This window comes from Macaca fascicularis, chromosome 8 (assembly GCF_037993035.2).
Source record: "Macaca fascicularis isolate 582-1 chromosome 8, T2T-MFA8v1.1".
In the NCBI taxonomy this organism is placed as follows: Eukaryota; Metazoa; Chordata; class Mammalia; order Primates; family Cercopithecidae; genus Macaca; species Macaca fascicularis.
In genome coordinates, this window is record NC_088382.1 from 109,571,554 (window position 1) to 109,593,298 (window position 21,745).

General features: G+C 37.1%; 1 protein-coding gene across 12 annotated transcripts in view; it reads right to left on the bottom strand.

The window, feature by feature from the left end:
* Positions 1–419: 419 nt before the first annotated feature.
* Positions 420–21,745, bottom strand: part of RGS22 (regulator of G protein signaling 22) — a 152,817-nt gene continuing 131,491 nt past the window's right edge. For 11 of the 12 annotated variants that reach the window (XM_073999206.1, XM_015455078.4, XM_073999203.1 and 8 more), the window contains 7 exons: positions 19,986–20,165; positions 15,991–16,149; positions 4,745–4,840; positions 2,298–2,391; positions 2,100–2,180; positions 1,806–1,855; positions 420–551 (listed from right to left, as the gene is read on the bottom strand). In XM_073999206.1, the coding sequence (XP_073855307.1) occupies positions 1,851–1,855; positions 2,100–2,180; positions 2,298–2,391; positions 4,745–4,840; positions 15,991–16,149; positions 19,986–20,165 (615 nt within the window). In that variant the 3' untranslated portion in view covers positions 420–551; positions 1,806–1,850. The remainder of the gene's footprint in view (positions 552–1,805; positions 1,856–2,099; positions 2,181–2,297; positions 2,392–4,744; positions 4,841–15,990; positions 16,150–19,985; positions 20,166–21,745) is intronic. The other variant, XM_073999209.1, reaches the window with a different exon arrangement.

Sequence of the window (21,745 nt, forward strand, 5' to 3'; positions counted from 1 at the left end):
CAGAGTGAGACACCATCTCTACTACTACTACTACTACTACTACTACTACTACTACTACTACTAATAATAATAATAATAATAATAACAACTTAGTTCCTTTAGAGTTGGGGATGGGGTAGGGAAGGCTCTTCTTTTATGTTTTGGGTCAATTTACCACTTGGAATATTTGTCCCCTAATCACCTGCTGAATACATCTGTTAACCAAATACAGTAAATGCTCAAGGAATATTTGTTGAAAGGTGACTTGAGGAACATAGCATTATACTTCCTTAATGACTGTGATAAGCAAAACATTTTGGTTCTTCAAACCTAGATAGTAGTTGTTTTATTCTAAATAAGTTAAACAATTCTTATAGTCTTGTATGTCATGTGTACAGAATAGCTATAATTTTAAAACTGCAAGAGTAAGACAAGCCAAATTTTCTTTATTTATCCATCTGGATAATTGAGAATCAAACTTTATTTAGATGTTAGGCTTGTTCTGATACAGACCTTCAAAAAAACAAATCACTGGAGCTTCTCATGTCAGCAAAATCTGGTTTAAAGAATTCCTGCAAAGTAAAAATAAATGGATGAAAATATAAACATCTATATAAAAAAATATAAATGCAAATATAAATGCAAAACAACAAAAAACTTTCATAGAGTTTCTTGATATGCTTTGGCTGTGTCCCCATCGAAATCTCGTTTTGTAGTTCCCATAATTCCCACATGTCATGGGAGGGACCCAGTGGGAGGTAACTGAATCATGGGGGTGGTTACCCTCAGGCTGTTCTCATGATAGTGAGTGAGTTCACATGAGATCCGATGGTTTTATAAGGGTCTTTCCCCACTTTTGCTTGGCACTTCTGTCTCCTGCTGACTCTTGAAGAAGGACATGTTTGCTTCCCCTTCAGCCATGATTGTAAGTTTCCTGAGGTTTCCCCAGCCACATGGAACTGTGAGTCAATTAAACCTCTTTCCTTTATAAATTACCCAATCTCAGGTATTTCTTCATAGCAGCATGAGAACGGAATAATACAGCTGTCATAGGGATCAAAAAGTGAGCAGGAGTGTCAGCAAATGTTAGAGGGACTATGAGGCTGGCCTGAGGGGTGGAGAAATGGGCAAAAGAATGTAGAGGCTAGGGTAAACTAGAAGAGAAAAACAATGAGTAGCCTAAGAACATTAAGGCCTACTCATCAAACCTCCCAAGAACCAGAAAACTAAGGATGTTAAGAAACCAAAAAGCTAATCTACAAGGCAAAAGATAAAAGAAACAGGACATTTAACTCGGTTCTTCAAGTATTAGGTCAATGAATTACATGTTGTACTACATTATACTACTAGACTACTTTGTAAGGCTTTCTTAAACTCTAACACTAGTATCCAATCAAAACTGTATAATCACCTCAGAATCTGCATGGGAGAAGGGCCCTCAATTTTTAGTGTTTTTGTTGTTGTTGTTGTTGTTTTGGGTTTTTTTTTGTTTTTTGTTGTTTTTTTAAATTTTAAGCTCCTTCTAATATTCCCAGCTTAGAAAATCTTGGGAAAACTGAACTATAGCCCATTCTTCCATATATGTTCTTTGCAGAAGAGAACAGACAAGGAGTAAATAAAAGCAATACATGGTTACTCTCCAGAGGCCTTACTTCTTAGGAGACTGTGCCATTCAAAAGGGAGGCAAGGCTTTCCTCCCCATCGATTTATTAGTGGGACATGTTATATGTGTGGTATGCTGTGTGTATGTGCATGCGTGCATGTACATGAATGAGTGTATTAAGAGGACATGTGTGGGACCAACCAACATTCAGACTATGACATACCTTGAGCCTATCAGCAGCAGGATGGAAACACTCACATGAATGCTGTCACTCTGGAAAAGACATGAAGTTTTATGTATATATGTTAGTCTTTCCTCCGTAGCAGAGGAGAGGAATCGAGACAGAGAGAAGCAGGATTCACACACATGGAGAAATTCTCCTGGGTTGGGGGGCAGAACAGGGTGGAGGGGTCGGTCCTCCCCGCTTCCTCCCTGTACATTCTGAATGGCCAGGTGAGAGGCAGAACTCCAACAAAAAGAAAGAAAGAACTGAAGATAGACTACACTGGGAACTCACTCTGGCTGCCGTGGGCAGACATATTCTTTTTCAAAGACATAGTTGAAGCACTAGCCTTAAAATTTGTGAGAGGTTGCAAGCCTGCGTGAAAATAAAAGAGATAAGAAAAACAGTAAAGTAAATATTGGCAAAGTCTTCTAAAATTAATCTGTGATAAAAGACAAAAAAGTAACCTTGTAGGCAAAAAGCAAAAATTACCTGCAAACAACTTTTTTTCTAGTTCTTCTTGGATCTTAAGAAGAATTCTCTCCTGTTCTAAGGCTTCTATATACTTTGAGTAGCACCAGGTTGGCTAAAAAAACAATTTTCAAAGTTAATTCTGAAATGTTTGCCTTAGGAAATAAACTGAAGGTAAGATGTCTTCTATCAGCCTCTTCATTTAAATTTGTATTAAAGTATAACACACATAAAGAAAAGTGCACATCACAAGTTTATAATGATATGAATTTTCACCAACTGAACGTGCCCAGGTCACCTTTTAACTGGGTACCACAAATTATTATCAACCTACCTTAGTCCATTTTCATACAAATATTTATGATAAAGTAAGTGTATTTTCTTCCATAGCCTTGACAAAATATTTAAATTCCCTGGTTCGAAGGGAGGAGATGGGGTGGGAACGTGAGGGTGGTGATATTCTATTTCTCAGTGAATCAATGTTAACAAAAGCTTTACAGATATCTTGATAGCTATTCAGTCATCTTTATATATTCAATTTGATATTAAATTTAGTGCTTAGGAAAGATCTCTATATATTCCATTTGACGTAAATCAAGTTTTAGGGGGAGAGTAATTTTGCATTTGGATTCATTATAATTCTTCAATGTGCAAAATCTATTTAAAACAAATGCATATACAGTGAGCCCTTCACATCCACAGCTTCTGCATCTTCAGATTCAACCCAATTGCAGATCAAAAATATTTTTTAAAATCAACAAAACATAATACAAATAAAATATATAGTATAACTATATACATAGCATTTACTTATGCTATAGTATAATACTTAGGTAATATGTGTAATCTAGAGGTGATTCAAAGTATATGGGAGGATGTGGATAGGTTATATGCAAATACCATGTTGTTTTATATCAGGGACATGAGCATCTTCAGATTTTGAAATCTGCAGGTAGTCTTGGAACCACCTCACAGTGGATACTGAGGAACAACTGTATAGGGTATCTACATTTACAAAATGTCAGTGTATTATTACTTTACAAATTGCTAAAGTAATTCAACATGTATACTTTAAACAGAAGTCATAATAAGCTACATTTATATTTATAAAATATCTTTGGTTTCTAAAAATTTTTTAGTTTCTTACAAAAATCTTGAATATGACAAGATAGCATCATCATCATCATCATCATCATCATCATCATCATCCCTTACTCGCTCTCTCTTTTAACAGATAAGGTAAGTGGCTCAAAGGAAATTATGTGATTATATCCAGGTTTCGGGGTTAATACTGACTTGTGATAAAACAAAGATTAGAAGCCTGTTACCTCACGACTGTAATCCTAGCACTTTGGGAGGTTAAGGTGTGAGGATTGCACAAGTCCAGGAGTTTGAGACCAGCCTGGGAAATATGGCGAAACCTTATATCTACAAAAAATACAAAAAAATTAGCCAGGCATGGTGGTGTGCGCCTGTAGTCCCAGTTACTTGGCAGACTGAAGTAAGGATTCCTTGAGCCTAGGAAGTTGAGGTTGCAAAGAGCCCTTACACCTTTTAACCTGCAAAGAGTTACCGTACCACTGCACTCCGGCCTGGGTGACAGAGCAAGACCCAGCCTCAAAAAAAAAAAAAAAAAAAAGAAGAAGAAACCTAGTATCTCTAACTGGACATTTCCCTCTTTCACACTGTTTCTAAAATTTAATGCTAGCCATTTGCTAATGAATGGTATTATTTACTAGGTATCATAGGCTTTTAGATATCTCTTTCAGTATACAGTTCCACAAAATTGGATATTTCTCTTCTCTCAATAATAGCTTTATAGCTGGCCAGTTATCTTAGCTGGGTAACTGAACTTACTTGACATTCCTAAATGCCAAAAAGATTGTTTCTTGAGTTAGTATTATCCCAAGATACAAATGCTTTCAATACAAGTCATCAAAAATAGACATAAGTTAAACATATGAAATTTCAGGGAAGTAACAGTAATGTACTAGTTATAAATGTAAATGTGAACACAGACACCATAATGTATTGGTTGGTGGCCATGTATGGTTAATTTTATGACTACTTCAAAAAACTAAAAATTTGAGACTAAGCATTTGACATTCTTCTGTCATTTTTTAACCCAAGAATACAACATCCTATATATATTCCATCTTGTTCTCTCTATTACACCGTATCTGTCTTATTTGCTTTTCCAACAAGGTGATCATTTCAACTTCTGCAATTTAAGTCTTCCTCATGTATCTCAAGAAGTTATTTTTCTTTATTAAACTATCTGGGATTGGCTGAAATTTTAACGCTCTCTGAAGGCTCAAAGAAACTCCCTTCAATCTCTCCTACTATTATAATTGTAGGCTTATTTTCAAACAAACACATTTCTAGTACTGTACAATGACTGAGTTGCTGCATTCCACTATCCAGTGCTCTAGAGGGGAAATGAGGTCTGCACCATCTTGCATGCTTACCTGTCGGCCATATGGTTGGAGGCCTAGGAAGGAATCACTGAGTAGAGCAGTTTTGATAGCAGGCACTGAAGTATTTGCATATTGTTTGATTCCATCCTGTAATTATATTAAATTAAATTATTCCCCAAAAAAGATAATGCTATGTTAATATAAAATTATGGTTAAGGAGTTGTAACATCATACAACACAATATTTCATAGTGAGTGCTGCACTTGAGGTTTCATCAAGTCAATATCACTAATGTGACAGTCTCCTGCTTTGATCTTTAATTTTATTTCATACTAATATAAAAATGCTTTAAAATAAATGAGAGAAATGATTAAGTTGAATGTAAAAATCATTCCCAAATTCTGGAATCCAAGAAAAACCACTATAAACATTTTCATGAACATCCATCCATATTTCTCACTAGGGAAAATGTGTAGATTCACAATTTTAATCTTTATATTTTATTATATAAATTTTATACAAATAGAATCTAACTATATTTGCTCTTTTTAAATCTGCCTTTTCATGTAGAATATGTTGTGAAAATGTGAAAATATAGAACTGGAATGTACACTGGGCCTTTGTATTATTTACCATTGTTTATCTGCTGTAGAACAGTGTCTGCCACATAGTATGCACTCAAATAATTTGCTGAATGATGAAATTAATAAGTTACATCACCATTTTCAGTGGATGAATGATCTTATGCACTAAAAGGTTTGCTGAATGATAAAATGAATATAATCACTTTCAACAGATAATATTCTAGGAAAAGGGTGTTTCATAGATAATTTAATTAGCAACACTCATTAGAAATTTAGGTCATGTTCTTACTCAGAAACAGAAAGTCAAAAACCACATGTTCTCACTTGTAAGTGGGAGCTAAATGATAGGTACACACAGACATACAGAGTAGAGTAACAGACACTGGTGACTCCAAAAGTTGGGAGAGTGGGAGGCAAGTGAAGGATGAAATACAACCTGTTGGGTACAACATACACTATTTGGGTGATGAGTATACTTCAAAGCCTAGACTTTACCACACACAACATACCCACGTAACACAACTGCACTTGTACTCCTAAATCTAGACAAATAAAAAATTAATTAAATTTCTTTAAAAAAAGAAAAAAATAACTTACCCAAATTTAAGAGAAAAACACATTTGAAGTAATTATAACAAAAAAGAACCATGCATAATTGCATTTCATTTAATACAAATCTTTAAGGAAAAAAGCCAACAGAGGAGTAAAGAAGAGATACCACAGAAGCTTCCCCAAAGAGGAAATGCTACTGCTTAACAAAAATGGACAATTTTTTCAATATCCCTACTAATCAAAGCCATGAAAATAAGAACAACATTTCATGCCTTTCAAATTAGTCTTTAAAAATAATATGAGAGTTTCAACGTATGAATTTTGAGGAACAAAAATACGTAGTCCATACCAACTACTTTTCATTTCTAGAACTTCATTATCTGAAACAGAAGCTCTGTACCCATTAAATAATAATTCCTCATTGCCTTCTATCCCTAGACCCTGGCAACCTCTATTCTACTTTCTGTTTCTATGAATTTGACTATTTTAGGTACCTCATCTGGCAAGATGGCTGAATAGGAACAGCTCAGGTCTGCAGCTCCCAGCGAGACCAACACAGAAGGAGGGTGATTTCTGCATTTCCTCCTGAGGTACCGGTTCATCTCATTGGGACTGGTTAGACAGTGGGTACAGCCCATGGAGTGTGAGCAGAAGCAGGGTGGGGTGTTGCCTCACCCGGGAAGTGCAAGGGGTTGGGGAACTCCCTCCCCTAGCCAAGGGAAGCCATGAGGGACTGTGCCGTAAGGAACGATACACTCCAGCCCAGATACTATGCTTTTCCCACGGTCTTTGCAACCCGCAGGCCAGGAGATTCCCTTGGATGCCTATGCCACCAGAGCCCTGGGTTTCAAGCACAAAAGTAGGCAGCCATTTGGGCAGACACCGAGCTAGCTCCAGGTTTTTTTTTTTTTTTTGGTATCCCAGTGGAGCCTGGAACCCTAGTGAGACAGAGCCATTCACTCCCCTGGAAAGGGGGCTGAAGCCAGGGAGCCAAGTGGTCTCACTCAGTGGGTCCCATCCCCAAGGACCCCAGCAAGCTAAGATCCTCTGGCTTGAAATTCTCGCTGCCAGCACAGCAGTGTGAAGTCAACCTGGGACCTAATGGAGCTGAAAAACACAGCGCAAGAACTTCATGAAGCATACACAAATATCAATAGCCAGACTGATCAAACAGAAGAATGGATTGAAGATCAACTTCATGAAAACTTGTGAAGACAAGATTAGAGAAAAAGAATGAAAAGGAACAAACAAAGCCTCCAAGAAATATGGGACTATGTGAAAAGACCAAATCTACATTTGATTGGTGTACCTGAAAGTGACAGGGAGAATGGAACCAAGCTGGAAAAAACACTTCAGGATATTATCCAGGAGAATTTCCCCAACCTAGCAAGACAGGCCAACATTCAAATTCAGGAAATACAGAGAATGCCACTAAGATACTCCTCGAGAAGAGCAACCCCAAGATATGTAATCATCAGATTCTCCAAGGTTGAAATGAAGGAAAAAATGTTAGGGGCAGCCAGAGACAAAGGTCAGGATACCTAAAAAGGGAAGCCCATCAGACTAACAGTGGATCTCTTGGCAGAAACCCTGTAGGGTAAGCCAGGAGAGAGTGGGGGCCAATATTCAACATCCTTAAAGAAAAGAATTTTCAACTCAGAATTTCATATCCAGCCAAACTAAGCTTCATAAGTGAAGGCGAAATAATCCTTTACAGACAAACAAATGCTGAGGGATTGTGTGACCACCAGGCTTGCCTTACAAGAGCTCCTGAAGGAAGCACTAAATATAGAAAGGAAAAACTGGTAACAGTCACTGCAAAAACACACCAAAATACAAAGACCAATGACACTATGAAGAAACTGTATCAAGTAATGTGAAAAATAATCAGCTAGCATCATGATGACAGGATCAAATTCACACATAACAATATTAACCTTATGTAAATAGGCTAAATGCCCCAATTAAAAGACACGAACTGGCAAATTGGATAAAGAGTCAAGACCCATCAGTGTGCTGTATCCAGGAGACCCATCTCATGTGCGTAGGCTCAAAATAAAGGAATGGTGGTATATTTACCAAGAAAATGGAAAGCAAAAAAAAGCAGGGGTAGAAATCCTAGTCTCTGATAAAACAGACTTTAAACCAACAAAGATCAAAAAAGACAAAGAAGGGCATTACATAATGGTAAAGGGATCAATGCAACAAGAAGAGCTAACTATCCTAAATATCCTAAATATAGGTGCACCCAATACATGAGATTCATAAAGCAAGTTCTTAGAGACCTACAAAGAGACTTAGACTCCCACACAATAATAATGGGAGACTTTAATACTCACCTGTCAATATTAGACAGATCAATGAGACAGAAAATTAACAAGGATATTCAGGATTGAACTCAGCTCTGGACCAAGTGGACCTAATAGACATCTACAGAACTCTCCACCCCAAATCAACAGAATATACATTCTTCTCAGCATCACGTAACACTTATTCTAAAATCAACAACATAATTGGAAGTAAAATACTCCTCAGCGAATGCAAAATAACAGAAATCATAACAAACAGTCTCTCAGACCACAGTGCAATCAAACTAGAACTCAGGATTAAGAAACTCACTTAAAACTGCACAACTACATGGAAACTGAACAACCTGCTCCTGAATGACTATTGGGTAAATAACAAAATTAAGGCAGAAATAAATAAGTTCTTTGAAACCAATTAGAACAAAGACACAATGTACCAGAATCTCGGGGACACAGCTAAAACAGTGTTAAGAGGCAAGTTTATAGCACTAAATTCCCACATCAGAAAACGGGAAAGATCTAAAATCGACACCCTAACATCACAATTAAAAGAATTAGAGAAGAAAGAACAAACAAATTCAAAAGCTAGCGGAAAATAAGAAATAACAAAGATCAGAGCAAAACTAAAAGAGATACAGAAACCAAAAACCCTTCAAAAAAATCACTGAATCCAGGAGTTGGTTTTTTGAAAAGATTAACAAAATAGACCACTACCCAGACTAATAAAGAAGAAAAGACAGAAGAATCAAATAGACACAATAAAAAAAATGATAAAGGGGATATCACCACAGATCCCACAGAAATACAAACTACCATCAGAGAATACTATAAATATCTCTCTATGCAAATAAACTAGAAAATCTAGAAGAAATGGATATATTCACGGACACATACACCCTCCCAAGACTAAACCAGGAAGAAGTTGAATCCCTCAATAGACCAATAACAAGTTCTGAAATTGAGGCGTAATTAGTCACCTACCAACTAAAAAAAGCCTAGGACCAGATGAATTCACAGCCAAATTCTACCAGAGGTACAAAGAGGAACTGGTACCATTCCTTCTGAAACTATTCCAAGCAATAGAAAAAGAGGGACCCTCCCTAACTCATTTTATGAGGCCAGCGTCATCCTGATACCAAAACCTGGCAGATACACAACAAAAAAGAAAATTTTAGGCCAATATCCCTGATGAACATCAATGCAAAAATCCTCAATAAAACATTTGCAAGCTGAATCCAGCAGTACATCAAAAAGCTTATCCACCACAATCAAGTTGGCTTCATCCCTGGGATGCAAGGCTGGTTCAACATATGCAAATCAATAAACGTAATCCATCACATAAACAGACCCAATAACAAAAACCACATGATTATCTAAATAGATGCAGAAAAGGCCTTTGATAAAATTCAACACCCCTTCATGCTAAAAACACTCAATAAACTAGGTATTGATGGAACATATCTCAAAATAATATGGTCAATTTATGAAAAACCCATAGCCAATATCATACTGAATGGGCAAAAGCTGAAAGGATTCCCTTTGAAAACCAGCACAAAACAAGGATGCCCTCTTTCACCATTCCTCTTCAACATAGTACTGAAAGTTCTGGTCAGGGCAATCAGGTAAGAGAAAGAAATAAAGGGTATTCAAATAGGAAGAGAGGAAGTCAAATTGTCTCTGTTTGCAGATGACATGATTTTATATTTAGAAAACCCCATCGTCTCAGCCCAAAAATTCCTTAAGCTGATAAGCAACTTCAGCAAAGTCTCAGAATACAAAATCAATGTGCAAAAACTCACAAGCATTCCTCCACAACAATAATAGACAGAGAGCCAAATCATGAGTGAACTCCCATTCACAATTGCTACAAAGAAAATAAAATACCTAGAAATCCAACTTACAAGGGATCTGAAGAACCTCTTTAAGGAGAACTACAAACCAATGCTCAAGGAAATAAGAGAGGACACAAACGAATGGAAAAACATTTCAGGCTTATGAATAGGAAGAACCAATATCGTGGGATGGGAAGAATCAATATCACGAAAATGGCCATACTGCCCAAAGTAATTTATAGATTCAACACTATTCCCATCAAGCTACCATTGACTTTCTTCACAGAGCTAGAAAAAACTACTTTAAAGTTCATATGGAACCAAAAGAGAGCCCATAGAGCCAAGACAATCCTCAGCAAAAAGAACAAAGATGGAGGCATCACACTACCTGACTTCAAACTATACTACATGACTACAGTAACAAAAACAGCATGGTACTCGTACAAAAACAGATATATAGACCAATGGAACAAAACAGAGGCCTCAGAAATAACACCACACATCTATAAACATCTGATCTTTGACAAATCTGACAAAAACAAGCAATAGGGAAAGGATTCCCTATTTAATAAATGGTGTTGGGAAAACTGACTAGCCATGTGCAGAAAACTGAAACTGGACCCCTTTCTTAAACCTTATACAAAAATTAACTCAAGATGGATTAAAGAGTTAAATATAAAACCAAAAACCATTAAAAACCCTAGAAGAAAACCTAGGCAATACCACTCAGGACATAGGCATGGGCAAAGACTTCATGACTAAAACACCAAAAGCAACTACAACAAAAGCCAAAATAGACAAGTGGGATCTAATTAAACTAAAGAGCTTCTGCACAGCAAAAGAAACTATTATCAGAGGGAACAGGCAACCTACAGATTGGGAGAAAATATATGCAATCTATCCATCTGACAGAGGTCTAATATCCAGAATCTACAAGGAACTTAAACAAATTTACAGGGAAAAAACAAACAATCCCATCAAAAAGTGGGCAAAGGATATGAACAGACACTTCTAAAAATAAGACATTTACGTGACCAACAAACATATGAAAAATAGTTAATCATTACTGGTCATTAGAGAAATAAAAATCAAAACCACAATGAGATACCATCTAACACCAATTAGAATGGCGATCGTTAAAAAGTCAGGAAATAGGCCAGGCATGGTGGCTCACACCTGTAATCCCAGCACTCTGGGAGGCCAAAGAGGGTGGATCACGAGGTCAGGAGATCGAGATCATCCTGGCTAACATGGTGAAACCCTGTCTCTACTAAAAATACAAAGAATTAGATGGGTGTGGTGGCAGGCGCCTGTAGTCCCAGCTACTCAGGAGGCTGAGGCAGGAGAATGGTGTGAACTTGAGAGGTGGAGCTTGCAGTGAGCGGAGACTGTGCCACTACACTCCAGCCTGGGTGACTAGCAAGACTCCATCTCAAAAAAAAAAAAAAAAGTCAGGAAATAACAGATGCTAGAGAGGATGTAGAGAAACAGGAACACTTTTACACTGTTGGTGGAAGTGTAAATTAGTTCAACCATTGTGGAAGACAGTATGGCAATTCCTCAAGGATCTAGAACCAGAAATACCATTTGACCCAGCAATCCCATTACTGGCTATATACCCAAAGGATTATAAATCATTCTACTATAAAGACACATGCACATGTATGTTTATTGCAGCACTATTCACAATAGCAAAGACTTGGAACCAACCCAAATGCCCATCAATGACAGACTGGATTAAGAAAATGTGGCACATATACACCATGGAATACTATGCAGCCATAAAAAAGGATGAGTTCATGTCCTTTGTAGGGACATGGAAGAAGCTGGAAACCATCATTCTCAGCAAACTAACACAGGAACAGAAAACCAAACACCACATGTTCTCACTCATAAGTGGGAGTTGAACAATGAGAACACATGGACACAGAGAGGGGAACATCACACACCAGGGCCTGTCAGGGGTGGGGGCAAGGGGAGAGAGAGCATTAGGACAAATACCTAATGCATGTGGGGCTTAAAACCTAGATGACATGGCCAGGCACGGTGGCTCATGCCTTAATCCCAGCACTTTGGGATTGCGGCGGGTGAATCACTAGGTCAGGAGGTCGAGACCAGCCTGGCCAACATGGTGAAACCCCATTTCTACTAAAAATTGAAAAAATTAGCTGGGCATACTGGCGGGCGCCTGTAATCCCAGCTACTTGGGAGGCTGAGGCAGAAGAATAGCTTGAACCTGGGAGGCAGAGGTTGGAGTGAGCCGAGATCACACCACTGCACTCCAGCCCAGGCGACAGAGTGAGACTCCATCTCAAAAAAAAAAACCAAAAAAACAAAAAAACAAAAACACAAAAAACAAAAAAACCCAGATGATGAGTTGATGGGTGCAGCAAACTACCATGGCACATATATACCTATGTAACAAACCTGCACATTATGTACATGTATCCCAGAAATTAAAGTATAATAAAAAAATGCATATTAACAAAAGTGTAGCAAAATCTGTATTTTCTGCCAATTTAGATTGCAGATCATTTTAAATTGGCATACACTTTTTAATAGAATAATTTGTATCTTGTCTGATCTTTGAAGCTAAGCAGAATGGAACCTGGTTACTACTCGCATGAGAGAGTAATTTGTAAATGTATTGAATGCCTTAAAACGGTCATACCCTTTCAGCAGTAATTACACATTGAAATGTATAGTTTCATGAAGTAACCCAAAACTTTGGTGGTGGGCTGGGGTTGGGGAGGAGTGATTTTACCCAACAAGATCAATATTACAACAGCATAAGAAACACTGAGATAGAAATGTTTAGATTTAAACATTTGGTTAAATAACCCATGGCCATAACCCTTCCATGGAACATTATCTAGTCATAAAATGCTGTGTTCACAAAAAATGTTTAATGTAGAAAATGGTTATGATACAACAGTAATGAGAAAAAAAAGATTAAAACTGCATATAACGAATGGATATAAGACCGGGTGCAGTTGCTCATGTCTGTAATCCCAGCACTTTGCGAGGCCGAGGTGGGTGGGTCACTTGAGGTCAGGAGTTCGAGACCAGCCTGGCCAACATGGCGAAACCCCATCTCTACTAAAAATACAAAAATTAGCCAGGTGTGGCGCTGGGTGCCTGTCATCTCAGCTACTTGGGAGTCTGAGGCAGAAGAATTGCTTGAACCTGAGAGGCAGAGGTTGCAGTGAGCTGAGATCATGCCACTGCACTCCAGCTTGAATGACAGAGCAAGACTCTGTCTAAAAAAAAAAAAAAAAAAAGGAAGGATATAATTATGTAAAACAAAAATAAAACCCTATGCATTAAAAAAAAGTCCCAAAGGCCAGGTGCCGTGGTTCACACCTATAATTCCAGTACTTTGGGAGGCCAAGGTGGGCAGATTACTTGAGGTCAAGAGTTTGAGACCAGCCTAGCTAACATGGTGAAACTCCGCCTCTACAAAAAATAACAAAAATTAGCCGGGTGTGGTGGCATGCACCTGTAATCCCAGCTACTTAGGAGGCTGAGGCAGGAGAATCGCTTGATCACGGGAGGTGGAAGTTGCAGTGAGCTGAGATTATGCCATGGCACTGGATGATAGAGTGAGATTCCGTCTCAAAAAAAAAAAAAAAAAGGCCCCAAAGAAAAGACATTAAAATGTAGTCACTATGCATAGATGGTATTAATAAAATAATAATATATTGGCATTCGATTAGGAACTTGTAATATTAAGATTATTCTATATTGTTGAACCAGCATCTGATAAATCTGTTTGCAGTGGTGACAGAATTTTAAAAGTACCTATTTTTTCTTATTACTAATAACCCTTAATTAACCTGGTAATGTTATCAACAACACAGTTCACTCTTGCTTTAATAATGGAAACCCTGTATTTTATTTCTCAATTTCCTGTGTAGCTGGCTAGGGTTATATTATATTCTGTAAAGGACAAGATATTTTGCCAGTGTGGCACAAATTTGAGAAGACCCAAGGCCTAGCGTTTCATAGGATGAACCTGTCCATGACTTTTTATATCCAGATGATAGTGTATATTACCATTAAAATAATTAGATGACCAAAAAAAAGGGTCATTTTCAACTTTTACTATTATAAGTGATGCTGTGTATATACATCTTTGTGCATGTTTATGATTCTCTTATTTATTTATTTATTTTTAAATTATTTGTAGAGATGAGGTCTTGCTATGTTGCCCAGGCTGGTCTCCAACCCCTGGGCTCAAGCGATCCTCCTGCCCTGGCTTGCCAAAGTGCTGGGATTACAGGTGTGAGCTACCACACCCAGTTGATTCTCTCCTTTAGAATAAATTTCTGGAAGCGTATTTGCTGATTAAAAAGAATGAACATCACAGGGCGCCGTGGCTCACACCTGTAATCCAAGCACTTTGGGAGGCTGAGGTGGACAGATCACTGGAAGTCAAGAGTTGGCAACCAGCCTGGCCAACATGGTGAAACCCTGTCTACTAAAAATACAAAAATTAGCCTGGCATAGTGGCGTGTGCCTATAGTCCCAGCTACTAAGGAGGCTGAGGCATAAGAATCACTTGAACCTGGGAAGCAGAGGTTGCAATGAGCTGAGATTGCACCACTGCACTCCAGCCTGGGTGACACAGCGAGACTCCATTGCAAGAAATAAAATAAAATAAAAAGAATAAACGTACTTTTTATGGCAGAGTGAGCAGACTAATACAATATGATACCATTTATGTAAGTTAAAATACATAAAAAATAGTATTCTGTGTTGTTTATGAATGCATCCATATGCATGAAACACTGTTTTTAAAAAGAGCTGGACAAATATATCCTAGGTATAGGGAGGGTTATAGAACTCAGGGCTGAGGTTACTAGATCTTACTCTATTTGCAATGTTTTATTTCTAATGGGAAAAAGAAAAATAAGGCAAAATGTTAAAAGTGTTTATTCTGGCCTACACAAATAAATGTGAGTGTTCATTATATTATTTTTGTGTCTTTTGGTGTCTTTTACATTTATTTTTAAAAATAAAATAGGCATAAGCTTATAAATAAGATGAAACATGTTATTTGGGAGCAATTACCCCTTCTTAATTAAAACGGATAAATATAAAGAGAGAAAGAGAACAATGAATGAATGAATGAATGAATGAATGGATAGATAGTAGACAAATAGGGAGGCTGGCCAATTTGTGACTCATTTACACATTTCACAATGTATCATTCTGTAATTTTTTTTTTTTTTTAGACGGAATCTTGCTCTGTCACCCAGGCTGGAGTGCAGGGGCATAATCTTGGCTCACTGCAACCTCTGCCTCCCGAGTACAAGCAATTCTCCTGCCTCAGCCTCCCAAGTAGCTGAGACTACAGGCGCATGCTGCCACGCCCAGCTAATTTTTTTTTTTTTTTTTTTTTAGTAGAGATGGGGTTTCACTGTGTTGCCCAGGCTGGTTGTGAACTCCTGAGCTCAGGTAATCCGCCCGCCTTGGCCTCCCAAAGTGCTGGGATTACAAGCGTGAGGCACCGTGCCCAGCCCATTCTGTAATTTTAATATTGAAAATGCTGCCCCTGCCAGTACATAATATTTGTTCATTCATTTCCTGATTTATTCAATAAACAATTATTAATAATTAAGCATGTGCTGGACACTAGTGTAAGGGCTTATAAAACATGGATGAATAAGGCAGATACTATCATTGAGGATCTTAGTCCGATGAAGGTGACAGACGTAAAAACTTAATCACAGGACTATATAAAGCATGTTCTACAAGCGGGAGGAACGTTATTGCAGTGGATGCAAGTTGCTTGTGTTGCCACAGAAAGTCAAGGAAGCCTTCACTTAGAAGAGATGACATTTGAAATGAATTTAGAGGAATTCCAAAAGTCTGAAGCTTCTGACTGAAGGCTTAAAATCCACTAATATCTGTATTCCATAACTTCTCTCTATATATCCCCAGACAAAATTATTCTGTAATTCACACATATCACGTACCTTTTAAAAGTCTGATAAAACCCAAAATGAGTCTTGTCTCACCTTTCCAGATTTTTCGTCTTCTAGGACTGCCAATTTTTTTTTCTGCTTATTATATTCTTGTCTTCTTTCTAAAACACTCATAATATTTTCATCTGTTAAATTCTTCCTAAACTCACAGAACTGAGGCCAGAATTTAAACAGAACCCCAAAAATTGTCATCTGTATAAAAAAAGTCTCAGATTACAATTTTATACAAATGTACCAATTTAAACTCTATTCACCATAATAACAGATTAACTATTCTATCTTTAATATATACCATGTTTGCTCCAACTTATTGTCTCCAGACATCTTGGTATAGTTTTGCTCAGCACATGCTTATTATCAATGGTTTTTATTACCAATGAGAAGTCTTTCTTAAAAAAAAAAAAAACATACACTAAATACACTTAAAAGTCACTTTATTCTTTATGTTTCCCTAACCAATTGATTGTATTAATAAAGAATCCATTAGGTCTTTTAAAATAAGAAATTTATGTTTTCTTTTAAAACATATACTAGTTGATCTGCCATACACTCTGCTGTTTTATGCAAGTATTCCAAATATCCAGTTCATCAAGGGAACTCCCCCCTCCCTCTTTTCTTTCTTTTAGAGAAAGGAAATACCATTTTGCCTCTGGAAAAGCTCTTAAACAAAGCTGCAGATCTAAGGATAAATCTTGAGTAACTTTTAAATGATATAATCTCTTACTTTTATGTGAGAGCAAGAAAAGTAACATTTAAAAAGCAGAACGGTATCCTGGACAAATGCTTTCTATAAGGACACTTTAAGTGATTAATTGTGATATTTATAGAGATAAGAATAGTTGCTCTAATTCTCATGCCAAGTTTTTCCATTAGTTCCAGAGGTATACATTACTTCAAGAAGGTAGGACTTGCCACATAAGATCAAGTTCAACATCTTATTGCTAGGAATGGCCTTTACCTAATGCCCTGGAAAAAAATGAACCATCCCATTAGGCTCCAAGCCAACTCATAGGGGAAAAGAGGAATCTTTAAAAAGTAAATGCTGCAGTGATCAAGAGACCTGAAATGGCATATTTCATTACTCCTCTTTTCCATACATGAATGTTATTAGTAATACTAAAATTATTCGCTCCTTTTAAAATACAATTTTGTTATTGAATTCTGTAGCCTCTTGGGAGTGTAAATGTAAAATCTAGAGATACTTTATTTGATGAAACGCAGGCTTTTAAGACACTTTCATTTACATTTACCTGCCATACACTTAATTAAGTAATCCCCTGTTCCAATGTTAAGGGATCATGGCAGTTTTTATTATGAACTGAAGCTTAAATACTCCTCCTCCTCTATTAATCATACTTCTCAGTTATCTTTCCAAAACCTGAGTCACTCCCAGTTCTTGAATATATATATTTCCATTTTGAAGGCTTTCTAGTAAAAGTCACCCAATTAGGACATAAAACCACTCTATTGTTAAAAGTTGCAATTGAGATTGTAGGCTAATATATATTGTTAATTAAAATTACCCTGTACCTTTGTAATCTTAAAAGATAACCAAATTGTGGATAAGAAAATGTTTTAATAAACATAGAGCTACTTTACTCACTGCCAGTAAATAAATAATGGCTTTAGTATGAGCAAAAGGGGCCAGCGAAAATTTGACTGGGTGATGCAAACTTTCAGGTTATTGATAGTGGGAGTGAGGGATAGACAGAGGCTGCACTGATACCAATGCTAAAACTGTCAGCAGTTTTAAATTTACTATTCAGCCCTTCTGCTCAACTTTGCTCTCATTTCCAATTTGATCTTACTCCTTTCTGTCATGATATATTTCTTCTCACATCATTCATTTATGTATCCTAAAAATGTCTCCTCTATGCCTGGCATTTGAAGTGCAAAGATAAATAAGAACCATTCCCTGCCCTCAAAGAGGTTACAATCTAATGGGAAAGTCGACATGGGAATAATCACTTTCAATTGAGTGTGATAAGTGCTGCGACAGGGGTAAAAACAAGGGAGAGAAGATGATACTGCAAAAAACTCAGAAGAGAAAGCAGTAAGGGCCACTTATGAAACTATAATTATTTCAATTAGACTAAGGCAGAGACGGCAGGGAGTGGTAAAAGATGTAGCTACAGAGATATCTAGGAGTATGGACTTCATTCTGAGGGCAGTGGAAAGTATCTGAAATATTTTTTAAATTATTATTTGTAGAGATAGGATCTCACTATATTGCCTAGGCTGGTCTTGAACTCCGGGCCTCAAGCAATCCTCCTGCCTTGGCCTCCCAAAGTGCTGGGATTACTTACAGGTGTGAGCCAGTGTGCTTGGCCGGAATTGAAATATTTTAAGCAGAGAAGTGACATGATCAGATATACATTAAAAAAGGATTGCTCTGTCTACCCTTAGTTGGATGGTTTGGTGAGAATCCAGAGGCAGGGAGTTTCTGTAATACATTATGAGTCATGTTGCAGATCTAAAATGAGGTAGGTGAGTGGAGGTGTGGATAGAATGACAGATAACGAGGAGACAACTAGGAAAGTTTTAGGAATGGATTAGATATGGAGGTAAGGAAATGAAGGAGAGGGAAGACATGGAGATGGCCAACCAGATCTGTGGCTTGTATCCTGGGGTAGACGGCAATGCCATTCTCTAAACTTCCTTGGGAAAAGAGGAATAACAACAGATTCAGTGGGATGAGGCCCCTAAATAAAGATTATTTATTTTCAGATGCTCTAACGTCCATATTTAAGATATATCTAGTAGGACTCCCTTTTAGAAAATCAGGTAGAAGTCATAGGCTAGAGGACTCCAATAAAATTCTTTGGTTACAATCCTTGAAGAGTATATCAGAACTGACTGGTATTGGCAGCTCCAGACATTTACCATCAGACTCAAGGCCTTTGATATCAATGGATAAGTCCTGGCCTGGTTACTAGGAAACCCAGGCTAGGCTAAGCTATCTCTAAGATCTTTTCATTAACAGATGTTACCATTCTGACACCATGTTTTCACCATTTCTCTATAGCACGTCCTCAATCATTCCTCTATATTTCTGCCTATTTTAATGCGTAATTTGGATTGTGAGTTCACTTTTGGTTCCTTAGAGGACTTAGAACACAGCTGGCTCACAAATGAATGTAAGAATAATCGCCTTTTACCATGCTCAAGGGCAATAATACCCTAAATCTCTGTTTCATATCACTTCATTCATGACATGGCCTTCCCTATTACCCCTATTATAATTTATTTTTCTTAATCATTTTTTAGGAACAACATCACTAAAAGGCTTTTTAAAATGCAAATAAATTATGTTCACCAAGTCACTGTTTTCTATTATTTATCTTAAAAAGAAGTAACTTGAGCAGGTTAACAGGCACAATTTTCCTTTCATGAGTTTGTATACTTTATGTTGGTAGAGTACTTAAATCTCCTCTCACTTATTTTATGAGCTATGTGAATATTCTAATCTTTAAAAATACACAAATCTTGGGACACACCTATTTTACACATTTTTGTGGTAGCAGATATTTTAAAAGGAAATATGTTGAAAAAGAAAGGAGGAATTAGCTGGAGTTTAACAAGTTAAAAACAAAAATGGTAACCGTGGAAAGCCAAAAGGTAATATTTAATTTCATTTACTGTATATGATCATGAAAAAAATTGCATTTAAGTTACTAGCTTTTTATATTTCAGTCACATATGCAAAGATTATTTAAATTAAATAGAATAAGTCCCAGTATTGGGAGAACTGGAACCTTGTCAAATATGAATAATGTACAAGCTTTAAAAGGATATCTATCTTTTCAGTTTTTATTTACTTTTTTTTTTTTTTTTTTTTTAAGAGATGGGGTTTTGCTATGTTGCCTAGGCTGGCAACTCCTGAGCTCAAACAATCTGCCTGCCTCAGCCTCCCAAAGTGCTGGGATTACAGGCATGAGCCACCATGCCTGGCCCAAAAGGATATCTATCTTTAAAAGGATTATCAATCTATTTTAAAATATGCTTAGCCACATGCCCTGATCTCTTACCTGTGCCTCTCTAAATACATATGGTCCTAACTCCTTCCGGTGTTCAATAATCTTTTGGGCTTGCTCTACTGGAATGTCAATTTGTAAAGCTGGTGGAATACTAGAATTAATAAAGCAGTTGATAATAGTCGTAATTTTCTTCTGGATGACAGACTCATCACAATGAGAATGGCATAAGTCCTGAACAGAAGAAGGAAAGATAGAATGGTATATAATTAATGAACTACCAGAACACTTAATAGAACTGTATCAATATGTATTTCAATTAATATATACATTTCAACTTTAGGTCAAGAAGGCAGTGATATATTTCAAGGCTGTCTTTAAAAAATTATAGATTTTCTTTCTCTTGGATTTGAGGAACCTAAGACTTTGATACATGTACATGACATAAATACAGATTTCATATAATCCTGATCACTTGTTCCTCTAGGCAAAGGAATGACATTAGTATCTACTTTGACTCATTTAACCACCATATAATGAGGGCCTGTTATACACCAGACACTGAGCTGAGCCCCTACCCTTTTAAGGTTCAATCTCCACTGGAGAAGTGTGAAAACACGTTACTCCAATTCTGGATAGTTAATACATTTTATGATAGAGGTATACATAGTATCCTAGGAGAACATTGAGAATAGGCACCTAACTCCACCTACAGGTGGATATAAAAGCTTTCCTGTCCAGTCTTGCTTCTACACCAAGGTGATTTAGGCTCAAAAAGGGTAGTGGGCATGCCGGTTGTCAACAGGTGTGCCATTTTATGTCTTTTATTATCCATGCTGTGTAGTTACCCTATCGTATTATTCTCTTTATAGATAACCTAAAATTAATGATCATACATTAAAATGTGCCATTTAAAAAATTGTCAACATTTATTTTAGACACAGGGGGTACATGTGCAAGTTAGTTACATGGGAATATTGCATGATGCTGAGGTTTGGGGTACAGATCCTGTCACTTAGGTAGTGAACATAGTACCCAACAGATAGGTTTTCAACCCATCCTCCCCTCACTACCCCTTCTAGTAGTCAGCAGTGTCTATTATTCCCATATTTATGTCCATGTGTGCCCAATGTTTAGCTCACACTTATAAGTGAGAACATGTGGTTTTTGGTTTTCTTTTCCTGCATTAATTCTCTTAGGATAATGGCCTCCAGCTCCACCCACACTGCTGCAAAGGATATGATTTCATTTTTTCATGGCTATGTAGTATTCCATGGTGTATATGTACCACATGTTCTTTATCCAGTCTACTACTGATGGGCACCTGGGTTGATTGCATGTCTTTGCTACTGTGAATAGTGCAGTGATGAACATATGTGTACATTTATCTTTTTGGCAGAATTATTTATTCTTCTTGGGGTATACATACAGTAATGGGATGGCTGGGTCAAATGGTAGCTGTGTTTCAATTTCTTTGAGAAATCTCCAGACTGCTTTTCACATGGCTGGACTAATTTACATTCCCACAAATAGTGTGTAAGTGCCCCCTTTTCTCTGCAGCCTCACCAAGCAGCTGTTGTTTTCTGACTGTTTAATAATAGCCATTCTGATTGGTGTGAGATGGTATCTCTCTGTGGTTTGACTTGCATTTCTCTGATGATTAGTGATGCTGAGCATTTCTTCATATGTTTCTTGATTGGTCATTTATATACCTTTTGAGAAGTATATGTTCATGTCCTTTGCCCAAAATGAGCTAGTTTTAAAGTCACAGGTGTAGGACTATCATTTTTTTTTTAAATAAAGAGGTAATTTCG